We start from the raw sequence: 17,169 nt of genomic DNA on the forward strand, positions 1-17,169 counted from the left end.
CCCGCGTGTGCCTCCTCTTCTCTGTCCCTCTTCTTGGCTCCTTCCTCTGCTGCTCGCCGCCCCTCTTCTTCTTCACCTTCATCTGTATTCTTCTGTCTTCTGTGCTCCTCTTCTTCACCTTCATCTGTATTCTTCTGTCTTCTGCGCTCCTCTTCTTCACCTTCATCTGTACTTTTCTGTCCTCTGCGCTGCTCTTCTTCTGTAGCTTCTTCTGTGGCCTTCTGTCTTCTGTGTATTCGGCTCCTCTTCTTCTGTGGTCTTCTGTCTTCGGTCTTCTGTTCTTCTGTCTTCTGTTCCTCCTGTTCTCTTCTTTCCCTCCTGCTCCCCGCTCCTCTTCCTCTGTTAGCTCTGTTTCCCAACAGAGCTAACTGCTACCTACTCCCTGGTTCTTCCCGCCCCTGACTCGTCTCTCCCCCTCTCTATCATCCCTATCTACCCCCATCTCTATCTTCCTCTCTCTCTCTCTGTCTCCCTCACTCACCACCTCCTCCTATCTACCTATCTCTCTATCTTCCCCCCACTCGCCACCCCCTCTGTTACCACCCCTATCTTCCTATCCTTTCACTCTACCTCTCACCCACCTCTACAACCCCCCCTCCCCTATCTTCCCAACCTTACTCCTATCTCTCTCCCTAAACTCCTAAACTTCCTAAAACTCACCCCCCACCACCCTTAACCCCCCCTCCCCAGCTCTTCTCCCCTCTACCTGTCCCCCCTCCCTCCGTTTTCCCGCCGCCACCTCCTGCACGCCCCCGCCCCCCAGCTCCCATTCACCCCCAGCTGACCCCCCCCCCCCCCCTCCCTCTTATGGCGGCCGCTGCGCGACCATGCAGCGGGCGCGCCAGCCCGTCTGCGCCCAGCGCCACGACCCCTGGTCCTCAGCACTCCCTAACCCCTCTGCTCCGCTCCGACCCCACCACCCACCACCCGCCACGCCCTCAACCCAGGACGCTCCAACACCTCCTTCCAAGCTAACCCAAAACGTACCCATGGACCTTTCGCCTGCCACTCCTGCAAACGTATCTTCCACCACGCAACTACCATGACCACCAGCCCACGCGCCATCAACCACCTCAAATGCATCCTGGTCAACGCTCGATCCGTCCACAAGCACGCCGTTGAACTCTAGGACCTCCTGGACTCCACAGCACCGGACTTCGCCTTCATCACTGAGACCTGGATGAACGCCTCTTCGGCCCCAGACATCGCCATAGCCATCCCCGAAGGCTACAAGATTTCCAGGAAAGACCGCACCAACCAAGTAGGAGGAGGAATCGCCATAGTCTTCAAAGACTCCATCAGCGTCACCACCTCCACCGAAGACACCCCCCTCGCTGCAGAACACCTGCATTTCCAGATTCGCACCGACCCCAGGACCACCCTCAGAGGATCCCTCATCTACCGCCCCCCCGCCCCCCCCCGGACCGCGCGCCCCTTTCAGCGACTCCATCACCGACTTCGTCTCCCCGCACACCCTCGCCTCGCCGGACTACATCCTCCTAGGCGACCTCAACTTCCATCTGGAACACAACGACCCCAACACCACCGCCCTGCTCGACAACCTCGGCCTCAAGCAACTGGTGAACACCCCCACCCACATCGCAGGACACACGCTTGACCCCATCTTCTCCGCCAGCAAACACGTCTCCTCCAGCCACGCCTCCGCTCTACACTGGACCGACCACAGCTGTGTCCACTTCACATTCCGACGCGAGACCCGCCACCTCCGCACTCAACCCATCCCTCGTCGACAGTGGAACAAAATCCCCGAAGAACAGCTCTTCTCCGCGCTCACCGTCAACCAACCTACCCTCACCACCGACCCCACGACGCAGCCCTCAGCCTCACGAACTGGATCACCAACTGCGCAGACAACCTTGCTCCCCTCAGACGCACGCATCGACAGGCCAACACCAAAAAACCTCTCTGGTTCTCTGACACCCTTAAGGAATCGAAGAAAACCTGTCGCGCCCTTGAGAAAGCCTGGCGCAAGGACCACACCACTGACAACATGACCGCCCTCAAGAACGCGTCCCGCGAACACCACCACCTGATCCGCGCAGCCAAAAGGAATTTCTTCACCGACAGACTGGACAAAAACAGCCACAACAGCAGAGAACTCTTCAGCATCGTTAAAGAGTTCTCCAACGCCATCACGCCCTCACAAGACCTGTGCAACTCCCTCGCCCCATTCTTTCATCGCAAGATCACCGACCTCCACAACAGCTTCGGACACCAGACCCAGCCAAGCAACACCGAACCCACACCCCCTGCCATCACCCTCAACGCCTGGACCCACATCAACACTGAAGAGACCAAAACCACCATGAACTCGATCCACACCGTCTGTCACCGCACCCTAAAAACCTGCCTCCGCTCCACCGGGATCGAAGGCCAGGCCCTGGACTGGATCGCCTCCTTCCTCTCCAACCGCTCTCAAAGAGTCTACCTCCCACCTTTTTGCTCAGACCCCACCGAGATCATCTGCGGCGTCCCTCAAGGCTCCTCGCTCAGCCAGACACTCTTCAATGTCTACATGAGCCCCCTCGCCGACATCGTACGCAAGCACAACATCATCATCACCTCCTACGCCGACGACACTCAACTTATACTTTCCCTCACCAAGGACCCCGCCAGTGCTAAGACCAACCTACAAGACGGCATGAAGGACGTCGCAGATTGGATGAGGCTCAGCCGTCTAAAACTGAACTCAGACAAAACGGAAGTCCTCATCCTCAGCAACACCCCGACCGCATGGGACGACTCCTGGTGGCCCACGGCCCTTGGCACCGCACCGACCCCCTCAGACCACGCCCGCAACCTCGGCTTCATCTTGGACCCTCTTCTCACCATGACCAAACAAGTCAACGCCGTGTCCTCCTCCTGCTTCCTCACCCTCCGCATGCTCCGCAAGATCTTCCGCTGGATCCCCACCGACACCAGAAAAACCGTGACCCACACCCTAGTCACTAGCCGCCTGGACTACGGCAACACCCTTTATGCTAGGACCACCGCAAAACTCCAAAAACGTCTGCAACGTATCCAAAACGCCTCCGCCCGCCTCATCCTCGACGTACCCCGCAACAGCCACATCTCCGCACACCTGAGACACCTGCATTGGCTCCCAGTCAGCAAAAGGATCACCTTCCGACTTCTCACCCACGCACACAAAGCCCTCCACGACAAGGGACCTGAATACCTCAATCGACGCCTCAGCTTCTACGCCCCCACCCGTCTCCCCGTTCCACCGGCCTCGCGCTCGCTGCCGTTCCTCGCATCCGCCGCTCCACGGCGGGTGTGAGGTCTTTCTCCTACCTGGCAGTCAAGACCTGGAACACCCTCCCCACCAGCCTCAGGACCACCCAGGACCACTCCGCATTCCGGAGACTCCTCAAGACCTGGCTCTTCGAGCAGCAGTAACCCCCCTTCCCCCTAGCGCCTTGAGACCCGCACGGGTGAGTAGCGCGCTTTATAAATGTTAATGATTTGATTTGATTTGATTCTGCAGGCTTCAATCGGACAGCAACATCCTTTCGTGTTGGAGGGGAAAATTAACCTTCTTGTCTGGAAGATTTCAGGGGTACAGGCCAATATTCAGGCTTTCCTTTAAAGGATTACTGGATGAATCTGGGCACCAAGAACAAGAAAAAGATACAGAGGTGTTTGGAAAAAGTGATGTAGTTGGTGTACGGAAAAGGGTTTTGATCCCATTGAAGTTCCTGTGCACAAAATAACCAATTATCTGGCAGAATGGTTTAACTCTGGCCTTACATACACGACAATTAATTGCTTTAGATCTGCAGTTTCTGCAGGTCAATCATTAGTAAAATTTGCTATGGGATCTGACCCTTTAATAAGACGAATTCTGAAGGATGTGACACTGAAAAGGCCTCCCAGTGCTCGTTATGGGTCTCTCTGGTTTGTCAGCTTAGTTTTTAAACTTTTTACTTCTTGGCCAGATAATGATTACATTTCACTTAAACAAATTTCCTTAAAGTTAGAAAGCTTACTTTGTCTAATGACTTTTAGAAGAGTTTCAGACACTAAAGCTTTATAAATATCGAACAGGTTGTATTCTCCTGAAGGTATCCATTTTGACATTAGGAAAAGAATCAAAAGAATGTCTGAATCAGTCTTCCCTTTCTATCATGACTATGAAAAGTTATGTGTAATGTATAGTATGAGAACGTTTGAGAGTAAGATGCTGGAGTACAGAGCGCATGGAGTTGATCAGTTAACGTTGTTATATGTCAGACCTTATATAGCAGTATCTACATCAGCTAGATGGGTACATATGGTTATGAATGAAGCTGGTGTGGGTTTTTCAAGGTTTGGTGCGTTTTCTTCAAGGGGTGCTATGGCTTTTGGGCTGGTGGATCATTGTTTGAAATCTTAAAATTAGCAGATTTGTCAAACGCAAGCACTTTTTAACGATTTTTTTTACGGTCTGTAGATAATGTAAGGTATGTAGCATTGGATGACTTTAAAGATGCATAATGGTAGCTTCCGGTCTTGTAATAAAATGACGATTCTCCAATTAAGATGCAGAAAAAATCTTGATTTCATTAAAGTATATGGAGGCTAGCATTGTCCCATCCTCCTCACCTTTTGAGGAGAAATGATAACAAGAAACATGTATTTTGAAAATCATGTTTTAAGTGCTAGTTTAATTGCTTTGTGAATGCTCTGTTAGCTTTTTTTGTGTTTTTAAGATTAATTTGAAATTGTATTTTTTCAGAAAAATAACCATAAGGATTGGCAGAGAAAGAGGATGTGTTTTGTTCGCAGCTTAAAAGAGGAAGAGGGTTAAATGTGCTGGATATTTATTTTTTACTGAACATTCTAATGTTTTATGATGTAGTTGTATTCTTTAAAGGGCTGCAGGTTGGGGCACCAATAAAAGGCTATTGCATATTGTTAGCCTTCCTACTCGTTAAGGAAATCAAGATTCTCTGGCATCTTGATTGGAGAACCGTCATTCTCCCTCACTCTCCTGTTTTCCTCTGTGATGGAACACCTTGGGAAACGGATTACATTTAAAGTTACCAACTGAAATTTTTGTACCATACCAAATCCATTCTTCAAATTGGCTGAAAATTTTATATGCATGTGTGTTTATATAATGTAAAATTTTAATATTGATTTTCATTTGAAGCTTCTGTTTTTCTCTTCGTGTTTTTGTTAAGTTTTGGTAAGTGTGATATACAGCAGTTTAGATTCCATGGTAAAAGCGCACTGCATATTTACTTTCCTCATATTAGTAATTGCTACTTGTGCCTAATTAATTTCATACTTGTGATTGTTACACAGTTCAGCATTAGGAAGTACAAAAACCTCTCTCAATGTTGTGTTTATGTATACACTTAAGAAGAGGTGGGCGGACCAACAAATTTAACATTGAATGCACAGCTAAGAGTCTGGTTTGGGTCTAAGAGCCAGTGTACTAGCTGAGCCTTGAAAATAGTTTACATGTAATTTATGCAAAAGCATCATGTAGTCTTTTCAAAATTCAAAAATGTTTATTTCTTTAATATGAAGAAGCCTTTCACCTTAGAATGTCAGATTGCATCACTGTTTTGAGAGGTAATTATTAGAAGTAATATTGTTTTGTAAAACATGACCTTAGAAACATCCTTGTCCCTCACCATCAACCTGACAACAATGCTGTTAGTGAACTTAGAGGCAAGTCATTTGTCATCTGCACCTTATGTGTGGCCTAGTTTATTTTTTAATATATCAGGCAGTATTATAATTCATTAAATTAAAGGCAATATTTTTGTTTGTACTATGTACATGCTGAACTCAGGTATTTGATGGTTTTTCCATATATGTTAAGAAGAAGGAGGCTCTGTGAGTTCAAATGTTTACCTAGGGTCCCGCAATTTAGTGAAGCGGGGAAGCCAAGATTAAAGGCAGGTTTTCTGGTTTCGCATTGTACAATTCAGCCACTAAATAGTATTTCTTTATCTCTTTTTGAACATCAAAGGTTTATACTTTTTTTTCCGATTCTTTGCACATGACGGTAGAGCTTAGGTGGGAGGTAAAGCCACATGAAAGCATGGCTGTATTTGGGCTTGATGTTATAAGAGGAACTCTAGCTGAGCCAGATCCATACAAACGGCCTTAGAGATGGCCTTAGCCTGGCTCAAGCATTTAGTGGCTCACCCACCTCTTCTCTTGGGTAACCCTCTTTTGAGACCTATGATAATTTAGTTAAAGATTAACAATGTAAATCAGATAAATAAACATTCATATAGCAAATGTGTGTAGCTGTCTCTAAAGTCAAATGATCTCTGCACCATAGTAGCACTTACTTTATTGGAGATAATCTCATTATTTAGTTTGTGTACGGGCTGCTTATACATCTTGTCCAGCTGTATAGGTCATGGGAATCTTTTGTGACGTGTTTGATCAGGTGATTGAAATTTATGATTCTAGAAAATTGGTGTGAGCTGTTTAGCCATCATTTATTTCCAAGGTGGTATGTATGTGTTCAGTTATTTTCATAATTTCTCTCATAGTTAACATTTAAATTGATGTCCCTTCCTTGAGATATATAATAGTAGTTCATCATCCTTAATGAGGGATGAAGCCATTTAAAATACATTGTTATATTGAGTGGCTATAGCTGTACGAAAGTACCCTCTTTTTGGCATGGTCACCCCCACTTTTTGCCTGATGTCAGTGTGTTTTAACTGTGCTTACTGGTTGTCTCTAACTTTTTACACCCCACAATTGGTATACTGGTGCCCCCATATAAGTCCCTAGTATATGGTACGTGGGTACCCAGGGCATTGGGGCATCAGGGGTTCCCCATGGGCTGCAGCATGTATTATGCCACCCATGGGAGCGCATGCAAAGTGTCTGCAGGCCTGCCGTTGCAGCCTGCGTGAAAGGATGCCAGCACCCTTTTCACTACAGGTCACTGCACCAGGTCACTGTAAGTCACCCCTATGGCTGGCTCTCCTAGCCTAGAGGGTAAGGTGCAAGTACCGGTGTGTGAGGGCACCCCTGCATAAGCAGAGGTGCCCCCACGAACTCCAGCTCCATTCTCCTGGACTTCATGAGTGTGGTGAAGCTATTTTATCCATGTACTGGACATAGGTCACTCCCTATGTTCAGCTACACAATGGTTACTCCCAACCTGGGCAGGTTTGGTATCTAACATGTCAGAATCATACCCCAATACTGTTGTCACTATTGGTTGTATAATTCCATGCACTTGGGGGGCGCCTTAGAGGCCCCCAGCTTTGCTCCTACCAGTTTGTAGGGTCTTCCCGGGCAGCCTGTGCTGCTGCCATCCTACAGATGGGTTTCTGCCCTCCTGCTGCTTGAACAGATGAAGCCTAGAAAGGCAGAACAAAGCATTTCCTTTTGGAGAGGGGGGCAACATCCGCTCCCTTTGGAAATAGGAGTTACATGGTTTGGGAGGGGTAGCCTTCCAAAGCCACGGGTAAGCTTTGAAGGTGCCCTCCTTGCACAAACCAGTCTACACCAGCTCAGGGACCTCCACTCCCTGCTCTGGCGCGAATCTGGAGATTAGAAAGGGGAGTTACCACTTCCTTGTCCATCACCACCCTAGGGGTGGTGGCTAGAGCTCCTCCAGGTGGCCACTTGGTTCTGACATCTTCAATCCAAGGTGGCAGAGGCCTCTGGAAGCATCTGAGTGGCCAGGTCAGGCAGGTGACGTAACAGCCCCCTCTTTATAGGTGGTCACCTTGCTTGGTGACCAATCCCCCTTCCATTTCTTATACAGGGTCTCCCTCTTGGGTGGGTCCTCAGATTCGATGTGAAAGATTCCAGCAGGACTTCTCTGCAACTTTTACTTTGACTTCTGGACACTGGAAATGCAACTGGACTTCACAGGAACCTATAGTCTGCAGCTCCAGCGATGACCTGGCTCTCAAACATCGTTTCTCCGGCTCCTTCCAGCAACTGCAAGTTTTCCCCGGCTGTGCATTCTCTGAGAGGCGGCAAGTCTTCAGTCTGCACCAAGAAGCAAGAAGGAATCTCCCTTTGAGTGAAGGAGTCACTCCCCCGCATCTGCAGGCACCAACTTCAATGACGAATGGCTGCATGAGTCCTCTCTCCTGCAACTCTGAGTGGAACCTGCAACACAGGAGGTGGTCCTGAGTGGTCCCCTCTACCAGCTGTCCAACTTTGGAGTTGGTGAGTCTTTGCCTCTCTTTGCAGGACAGTACCCCTGTGCACGGAGACTCTTGCAGCTAATCTGGCTCAGAGTAGCTCCAGCACTCATCCCTGCAGCGCATGGTCTCCTGCCTTCTGCTCCAGCAACGTGGGACTCCTTTTCAGGTGTGCTGAGTGGGCCTCACTGTGACTCCTGAGCCTGCTGCCTGTGAGTTGCCTTTGGCGTCTGCATCCATGACAGCTTGCTTTCCTGACTGCTGGCTTATTTTTATTAGGCCCAGGGGCAGAAACCACTTAGGCACCGGGGATTTGTGTGTGTGTTTTGTTTGGTGGGGGTGGCCCCTTGGGCTAGGGCTGCTTGCCATGGGGGCACATTACTGCTGGCCATTTCTGCCCCTTTTATGGGCAGATCAGCCTATTTTGATTAGGCCCATCTGTGCCAAAGGGGAGCAGAAAACACTTAGGCACCACGGATTATTGTTTTGTTTGGTGGGGGTGGCCCCTTGGGCAAGGGTCGCTCCCCTTTGGTGGGTGGGGAAGGGTGGTGGGCATTCATTTTGGCCCTTTCTGCCCCTCCGCCCTGAATACCTGGCAGCTTTATTGTACAATCAGATAGGGAAAGTATATCCCTTGGAAGAACGAATACTGTGTCAAACTTTAGCAAACCAAGTGGCAAAATCCAAACTGTCTCAGTATGCCTCTGCATAATGTCATTTTGCATACTGTTCATATTGAATTGCTGTCCACATAAGCACTCTCTCCAAGAGGAATAGAACACACAGTTGTTGCAGACCAATGCATTCTTCAGCAACCTTATCTCTATTGTATTCGATGAAGAGACCTCACTCTCATGGTGGCAGTCCTGTACTAACATAGTCATATCATTAACTTGCCTGCAAGGGCAAGATCACTTTAGTCTGTTAAGGGATGCCTCCATTTATCGTTGGGGCACACACTTCCAAAACTTGGAAGACAGAGGCTACTGGTCTTACATTGATAAACGGCTACACATCAAAACATGGAACTCAGTGATGAAAATAGACCTACTGTGTTTCCTTCAAAAATAGATGAACTCGAAGGTTCTCATAATAACAGTCAATACTGTGTCCATGTTCTCCATGAACTACAGGGAACTACAAGGAAGAACAGTATCTTCGCTCTGAAAGTAGTCCAGTGACACTGCATTCTAGGAGGTGAACAGCCACTACTGCTGCACTCTAAGAATTAGTGCCATTGGCAGAAATGTGCAGGGTAGCAGTATGGAAGAGCCACTGTACTTTCCATAGGCACTACTGTCTGGATAAGGAGATGTCTAGAGAATTGGTGGTTGGGTAATGTCTTAGGCTCACCTGGTTCCACCCTCGGGCGATGCTGGGCTTCCAGTCCCACTTAAAACAGGGACTCAACAAAGGGGAGATATACCTTTGTCCATCCGCTGCCTCAAGGCGGAAGGGGAGAAAGGGATAGAACAAAAAGAAAAGATGATCTAGCGTCACTGAGGAACTGCTCGCGACTATCTTGTGCACTACCTAGAAGGGATGGGACTCGCTGCACCTTGTATCTTCAATACAAGTGTGATGCACTAAAACGACAAGAGACAATATTACCCATAGGTTCCCCGTTCTAACTGATCAATTAATTATTTACACTATTTAAACACTTACATACTTCATCATGAATGTATAATGAGATAGAACAGAACACAAGTTAAAGAATAAACTGGAAATTTTCTGGTACTCAGAACATATGGATTCCAACTTGAAACTCGTATACAACTTCAAACTCAAGAGGTTTCTCCCAAAATACTTAATTTGACTTGTGAAGAAAACTTCTGTGTTTTCTTCACAAGTTGCGTCAAGTATTTTGGGAGAAGCTTCTCATATGAACTCGAAACATAATAGGAGTGCTGGATTTGGGATGGCGTCACCACTGCGTTATAGCCACAACTGATGGGTCACTCCCACACCAGTGTGCAGCTGTTGGCCCAACCCTCTCAGCTCACTAGCAGTATCTTATCAAAACCCAACCGGTAAAGGTGATTTGTGGACTCTGGAAAAACCCTCAAGGAGAATCGTAGTGAAACAAGCCTTACCCTTTTCTCTCCACACATACAAGTCTCTTTTACACACACACACACACACACACACACATATATATATATATATATAGTACAGACACACACACACTTTCAGTACATATGTGAGAAGACTACAATCTATGGTAAAGTGCATGAACTGCAATGATTAGGCTACAGAGGAACAACAAAATCGGAATTGTGAAAATTAGAGATGTGAATATAAACAACCCCAGCGTATTGTCATAACATGAATATACAGTTCCTACCTAAAAGCCTAATCTCTAGCTCCTAAGTGAGAGCTTGGAGATGTAAGCCAAATCTGTCTGTACAGTACATGAGAAGCACACCCCACCCCTGTTACCTTGGTAGAAGCTCAGGCCACCAGTCTCAAGATCCAGTATGTACCTAAGCACTGGACTGTTTACGCAGTCATGTGGCTGGCAATACAAAGTACTATTCTCTGTGCCTTGCATTCTGTTCTTGTAATTCAGAGGCAAGAACATGATTCAAAGTATGTCATACATAGCACTGATAATGCCTCTTTCAAAGAATAGCAGTTGATAATGGAATTAAAACAGTGCCACTAAAGAAGCCATAATAAAATGAATAAAATTGAATACAGATATGCAGAGTATGAATACTGGATAAAAGGGCACAGGCTGCAATTCTAAGCTAAGCTATTAATGAGCCCAAGTGACTAACTAAAATGGACACACAACATAAGCAACCTTCGATTTAGGTACAGTAGAGTCCAGAGCACTGCAATGAAAGAATCTAGAGTGCTGGCCCTATGTGGCCAAATCCCAAACGTGTTCACAAATCTAAAGATAGCAGTCTTTGGTAACAAGGCTTAGCCTACGGATTAGTGTACACTAACCTGAGGGGGAAGGTGCTTGGCCAAAACAGTACTAGAATAGGAATCCACAGACAACAGGAAACTCAGTGCAGTAGACTTAGGGGGAAGACAGACTCGTAGCGTCATGAAAAAAGACACTGTAAGCATCGCAGATGCCTGGATCACACAGTCATCAGAAGGGCTTGGAAGACTAGAGCGCTGACAGTTCTGGGGGACTCGGGGGCTAAATGCAGGGCTGTAAATTGTGCTGGACAGGAACGCAGAAAGATCGGGCCGTTCAAGGAGAGGAGTGCGGGGACATAGCTTGAGTAGGGCTGGGAAGAGCCCAAGTGCTAATGCACGTTCAGGGGGGGCTATTTATACAGGAAGCAGGGAGGGTTCCAGAAAGGCGCATGTCCCACGTGGAGGTGTGGAATATTCCAAAGAACATGAGGAAAATCATGTGTTAAATGCAACAGATATGAAGTTTAGCGGTTAGCAGGTGAAGATGGTAATTAAAGATCAAAAAACACAAGTACAACAGAACCCCAAGTGCATTATAATACAGTTTTATAAATCATAGTAGAAATGTAACTATCCTAAATAGACATGTGATATCTGCAGGTGCAAAGTAGCTTAAACTTGCAAAACAACGCAGCAGGAGGATCAGTGGTTCAGGCTCTCTGAGAGGGAACTAATTGGAGATCAAGACTGGAAGGCGCCACCAGGAAAACAAGGTAGTGCCACAAGGGAAGATTGATATGAGTCCGATGAGTAAATCCCACATCTTGTAGGCCAAAAGATGGAGCTGTGAGATAAGCAGTCTTCCTCTGTTCCTGTAATTTTACTGTTTATGAAAATATGCATACTTAGCAGGTATATTAATAAGTTCTGTTGCGTTATACTACTTAGTACTCTGATTCGAGCATGTGAATCCATAAAAGATCCAGTCCTAGAGAAGAAACAAGCTATTTACCTTGTAACTACTGCATTGGTTTCCTTTTACCATGAAATGATCAATGCTTTTCCCTATTTGAGGTTTACCTGTGCAGTGTACCTTTTCAGGCTAGTGCTAAGAAATATGAGGTGTGGTGTTCTCTATGGCGAGTTGGATTGAGAGTGCTTCCTTCTGATGGAATGACGTTTGGTAGTTTTTCTGAGGCAATTAAGTTACAAAAGTGACAGTGTCTCTGGTCCTTTGCCTAGTTAGAGTGACACTGCTGTTTGACATTTACCAAGAGACTCCCAAGTCAATAATGGGAAATGTTGTATGCTTGTGAATTTATGAAAGAATCCAACATTGGAGAACCATAGTAAGTGAAATAAGTAGTTTGTTTCTTTCCTGCTCTTTCCCCTGCCCTTCATGTAGTTGAACACACTTTATTGTTGATTCTGTTCACACCATATGAATGTGACCTCTGAAACCACCTTTCTGACACAGCATTCCAAGTTGTCACAAAGATAACACATCTCTGGATCCCAGCTTCTTTTCCCATTCTCGTCTCATTGGCCTTCATGCTTTCCTCTTATGTAGGTATGCATTTCAGTACGCATGCCTTCTGATTATTACCTTCTTAAATCTTGGTTTCACAATCCGCTATTGTCACATCCTCTTTCAGATCGGATTTGTGGGCCACATCTTCTCCTGAATTTTGTCTTAACGGGTCTCATATAACTGTACCCATTGTTAAACCATGCAGTTTAGAGTAAATGTGTTTGTATCTTCTTTTTACTGCCAGGGTAAAGATCACTATAGTGCTGTTCCTTCAGACTTTTAAGCCTGTTTGTTGAATCTCTACTGAATGTATGTGCAAATAGTTAACACCCTTTATTTAATGGAGTACACAAAGAAAAATTATACGTATTTTAATGGCTGTTTTATTAGTCATACCAAAACAGACTATTCTGAAAATATATATTTATTGCATATGTATGTATATTGATTGATTAAAACTAGAATGAGGGCCCCCAGGCACTTTGTAGTAATGGATGTTAGTTTTACCTTTTCATCTGTTATCCTTATACGTTTCAGCATGGAAAAGATTTTGAAGCAATTCAAAATAACATTGCCTTGAAGTACAAGAAGAAAGGGAAGCCAGCAAGTATGGTGAAGAACAAGGAGCAGGTCCGGCATTTCTACTACCGCACTTGGCACAAAATTTCCAAGTACATTGACTTTGACAAAGGTTAGTAGAGTACAAAAGAAATCCCTCGATGGATAACATTTTCCCCCGCTCACTTGTGTTTTTGCATTAAGTTCTTTGGGATACAGTACTACTAAAATATCTATTTCCTAAAGTTTTCTCTTTTGATGACTGACTTAAATCTCTTGGTATGAAACCTGCGATCTTTGCTTTTGCGTAATTTAACAAAATCTAGTCAAAATTAGGCACAATGCAAGACACTGTTCCGTCATTTTGTGCAATATTGTAGTGCAAAATGTGTCCTCGTGTCAGTTTTTGACACGTGTACTTATTCCACACTAAAAAAAGTGCAAGAAAAAAATGCACCACAAAAATGACTGGTTAGGAGTAGATTCTGGTTGTTCAGATTTGAGAGGGGCATTTGTTGGGACAGTAAAGTCCCTCACGTAGTGATTGACTTGCACCCCTACTCTGAGTGCTCCAACTGTAATGATTTCTGGATCCCTAATGCTGATTTTTGTTGTCATGGGCGAACACTGATCATGTGTGTGTGCGCCATGACATGTACTTGTCTCGTGGTTAACATCCTTGTTGTACCAGAAGCGGCACTTTTAAAGCACTACCCTCATAAAGATAAAATGCTGTTGCCTTTACCAGGAGTTCAGCAGCATGTGTGCAGTGGTGGCAGCATACCATGTAGTGATTAACAGGAGAGAACATGTCCTTTTTACCTATGTCACTGGAGTGAGACCTACAGACAGACTAATTTAAGTTCCACAGAGAGTGGGAGAAGAAACGGAAGGAAAAGGAAAGAGAGATGGAAAGGTAAAAGGTAACCCTTGAGAGATAAAAAATAGGATGTCACTTCCTTCTTGGATAAATTACTCTACTTCCAGTTCAGGCCAGGTTGTGGCCAAGGTTGTGCATATGTATATAGAAGGCCAGGACATCTTGGAAAGGTTTGTGAATTTTGCGGTCACTTGTAAGGCGCAGGCCTTGAATGTGGTGTCTGAGGCAGCTGCCTTAATCTGAGCATGCTGTTGAAAGGGATAGCATTCATTGGGAGGATGCATGTGGGGCAGACCGGGCAGTCTATGAACAAATAAAGGAAACTCTGATTAGGCAGTTTGGGCTGAAGCCAGCTCGGTGCCTTCAGGATTCCAAGACTGCAGGAGAGCAGATGGTGTTCCGTTGGAATCTTGGATCCATGGTATATTTGAGTGAGAGAGAATAAGGCAAAGGACTTTGAGCCCTTAACCAGTTGATGGTGACTGAGAGACTCAAGGAGGAGTGCTCTACCATGCTTTAGCAGTATGGGTCTAATTTGTCAGAGATGTATCCAGACAAACCATGGAGAGGTAGTCGAGAAGTAGTGAGCTAACAGGGATGACAGAGGATTAGAACAGCACAGGTTTAAGCCAAAGTGGGAGTGGATCTCTCCACAGACTGGATCCAGTTTGGAGGGTAAGGGCCACGGTAATTCCCCTGAGGCTCGAGTAGGGCCCTGGAAAAAATGGTTATGGTGTTTCCAGGATGGAGCATCATGAGACTGGAGGACAAGGAAAATACAAGTCCAAGGTGCTGACTTTTTTCAAGTGCTATAAGGTGGTACACTTGAAGAGAGATTATCAGGGTGAATGACCCTGGCCCAGCAGCACTGGTGAGAGCAAGCATATTATATGTGGGTGAAGGCACCAGAGAGGTCCTAGTTGGATTAAACCTAGTATCTATGGAAATCTGGGAGATGGACCCCGTATTCTCTACAGAACATTCATCCTAATACAATGTGGTTTGTGCAGGAAGTTAGTATCAATAGGAGTCAAGTGCCTGCCCTGAGGGACACAGGAGCCTTCCACACTATGGTTTTGAGGAAGTACCTAAAGCCTGCTGGGGTACTCCCTGGTACCAAGGATACAGGTTTGGAAAATAGCGGAGAGGGCATTGAGTATCTGCCTACCATGATTGAGATTTCGCTCAATGGCAAGATGGCCATGATTGATGTTGGCAAGGGAAAAGCAAGGTGTTGGATGTCTCTTGGACAAAGGTTTGTTTGCCTCTGAGTTGGTGCCAGGTTCAGAAGCCTTTATGGCTTGGACCTTGTTAGCTGTGTTGATTAGAGCACAGGCTGCACATCAGTCTCAAAAGTGTGACTGGGATCATTCCTGATTTTCAGGGACCAGGACAAGTTAGTTTGCAGGAAAGGGCAGACTCCAGGAAGACAATGGCCATGGAGGTCATAGCTTATGCACTAGATGGAGAGGAGGATGAGGCTCCTAAAGTGGGCCAGGTGCTGGAGTCTGGGTCGCTTCCAAAGCTGGAGAGGTTGCTAGCTGCTGGAGGGCTGACTTTGGAAGAGAGCTGCAGGGCACAGAAGTGACTGACTTGGGAATGATGCCCAGGAATGGATCAGCAAGGGAGTGATCTGGAAACATCATGTTGGCTTGCAGCATGGCCTACTTTATAGTGAGACTGAGAATCTGGAGCCAGGGACTAGCAAGAGGCTAGTAGTGTCATTAGTGTACAGGAATTTACGGTTGTCAATGGACCATGCCGTCCCCTTAACAAGACACTTGGGGATTAAAAGATCTTTTGGACCTGTTTTTGTATTGATGCACTGAGACTGAAAAGCTCTGTAGAACCTGTCCCGGTTATCAAATGATTGGTAAGATAGGTGGGTGGACTAAGGTACTGTTAATGCCTCTACCAGTTGCAGGTGATTCGTTTGAGTGGGTGGGAATAGACATAAATTGTTCATTTGACCTCGCCCACAGTGAGGCAACAAGTATATCTTGGTTGCAGTAATTCGTACCACCATGTACCTTGAAGCTTGGATCTCTCCGGAGCATGACTGCACAGGTGGCAGCGAGAGCTCTCCTGGGGATCTTTTCTTGGGTCAGATTTCCAAGGACGCTAATTTATTACTGGGTAACCAACTTCACCTCTCCTTTTGTGAGATAGCTGTGGGAGCAAGCTGGTGTGATAGACCATTTCTCCCCGACTTACAGCACACAAGCCAATGATTTGGTGGAGCAGTTTAACAAAACATTGAAGAGCATGATGAGAAATCTTTCAGACAACCTTAAGAGGAAGTAGGTTCTTCTGCCATGTCTCTTGCTTAATGTTAAGTTCCTCAGAAGGGGGTAGAGTTCCGCACCTTTGTGTCTCTGTGTGGGCAGTCGGTGCAGGGTCCACTCACCTAAGTCAGAGAAGGGTGGGAAGGAGCCTCAGAGTCACCCCAGAACGGTGTGGTGATGTCAGGAAGTTGATGGTGCAATACATGAGGCAAGCATAGGAGAAGCTCCAGGCCAGCCAAACTCTGATGGAGTTGTATGACCAGAAAGCTATGCTGACTTGGTATCAGGAAGGTCGTCAGATGTTGGTGCTAAAGCCTATTTGTCTTGGGCTTTGGAGGACAAATGGCGTTGGCCATACAAAATAGTCCAGGGGTGTTCCATGTGAGCAGGCTGAAGCCTAACCCCTGGAAAGATTGCACAGTGAATGCCATGGCTATGGCAGAGGACGTTGAAGAAGACAGTGAGACTCTTTCTGTCTTTCTGGTTAGTGACACTGTGGAAGGGGTTCTGCTAGCCCCTCAGTCAATGCCCGTGCAGCAGAAAGAATGTAGAAAGATGTTAGGATGGTTAGCCAACCTCTCCTCGCTGACTTCATGGTTGACATCTGTCTGTGTGCATGACATAGACACAGGAGATAGTCTTCGGGAAGTGAGAGTCAGGATGTATAGAATGTTTGAACAGGTTCAGGGATGCACTAAGGCGGAAGTTACCAAAATATTGGTCCTGGGGAGGGTCATTGAGAAATCTTGTTTTCAGTGGTTTAGTCCGTGGTACTAGTGCCAAAGCATGGGTCTACTAACTTGTGGTTCTGTGTGGACTAAAGAGTCTTCAGTGATGTAACCAAAACTGATGCACATCCAATCCCACAGTGGGTAATGGCCGATTGCTTTA

At 46.3% G+C, this 17,169-nt stretch overlaps 1 protein-coding gene across 2 annotated transcripts in view; it reads left to right on the top strand.

The window, feature by feature from the left end:
• CRAMP1 (cramped chromatin regulator homolog 1) overlaps window positions 1-17,169 on the top strand; it is a 982,369-nt gene that overhangs the window by 135,258 nt on the left and 829,942 nt on the right. For both annotated transcript variants that reach the window (XM_069210635.1, XM_069210634.1), the window contains exon 4: window positions 13,093-13,246. In XM_069210635.1, the coding sequence (XP_069066736.1) occupies window positions 13,093-13,246 (154 nt within the window). The remainder of the gene's footprint in view (window positions 1-13,092; window positions 13,247-17,169) is intronic.

This window comes from Pleurodeles waltl, chromosome 10 (assembly GCF_031143425.1).
Source record: "Pleurodeles waltl isolate 20211129_DDA chromosome 10, aPleWal1.hap1.20221129, whole genome shotgun sequence".
In the NCBI taxonomy this organism is placed as follows: domain Eukaryota; kingdom Metazoa; phylum Chordata; class Amphibia; order Caudata; family Salamandridae; genus Pleurodeles; species Pleurodeles waltl.